Here is a 700-nt window from a genome sequence, read left to right on the forward strand (position 1 = left end):
TGGAAAATCCCTCACTACTGGCTGTGAAGTCAAGGTAACTTCATTCTCCCTAGTGTCTACCACACTGGCCATAAAGCCCCAGGCTCCTTTGTCGAATAGCCTACTGGCCTTCAATGCGGAAACTTCCTTGGGTAGGACTACGGTGGCAATCCCTTTAAACTTAAAACCGGCTCCTATAGAAGGCTTAAAGATAACCTCCTTATGAGAGCAATCTATGCTGGCATGGTTAGCAGCTAACCAATCCATGCCTAATATAACATCAAAATCGCGCATATCTAAAGTTATCAGGGTTACATCTAATGTGCAGTTGGCTACCTCTACCTGACATGCCTTTATCTTTTTGTAGCTAACATGATCTCTCCCGATGTAGTGGAAATAGACAATGCAAATGGCAACGGTTCTGAGTCTAACATGGCGTGTCTCACAAATATAGTAGATATAAATGAGTGCGAAGAACCAGAGTCAAATAAAAGAAGAGCATGGTGTCCCAAAATGGGAAGTGTACCTGTCACCATGGTGCCTCACTTCTAGGCCACATGCCGAATGGTAGAAAATACCTTTCCCTGTTGTTACTAGCAGTTCGAGCCTCCCTGGAACGATCCTACGGGCTGGCTCCTATGCTTAGGCGCATTCTTCCTTGGGCATCTATCTGCCATGTGTCCCTTCTGGCCACACCGGAAATAATTCCCAGAGCCAGCTA

General features: G+C 45.9%; 1 protein-coding gene across 1 annotated transcript in view; it reads right to left on the reverse strand.

The window, feature by feature from the left end:
* LOC120067622 (pentatricopeptide repeat-containing protein At4g01570-like) overlaps positions 1-246 on the reverse strand; it is an 8,832-nt gene extending 8,586 nt beyond the window's left edge. Inside the window, exon 1 of the mRNA XM_039019167.1 lies at positions 19-246. Coding sequence (XP_038875095.1) covers positions 19-246 — 228 coding nt within the window. The remainder of the gene's footprint in view (positions 1-18) is intronic.
* Positions 247-700: the final 454 nt, after the last annotated feature.

The sequence above is a fragment of the Benincasa hispida genome, chromosome 12 (assembly GCF_009727055.1).
Source record: "Benincasa hispida cultivar B227 chromosome 12, ASM972705v1, whole genome shotgun sequence".
Lineage (NCBI taxonomy): Eukaryota > Viridiplantae > Streptophyta > Magnoliopsida > Cucurbitales > Cucurbitaceae > Benincasa > Benincasa hispida.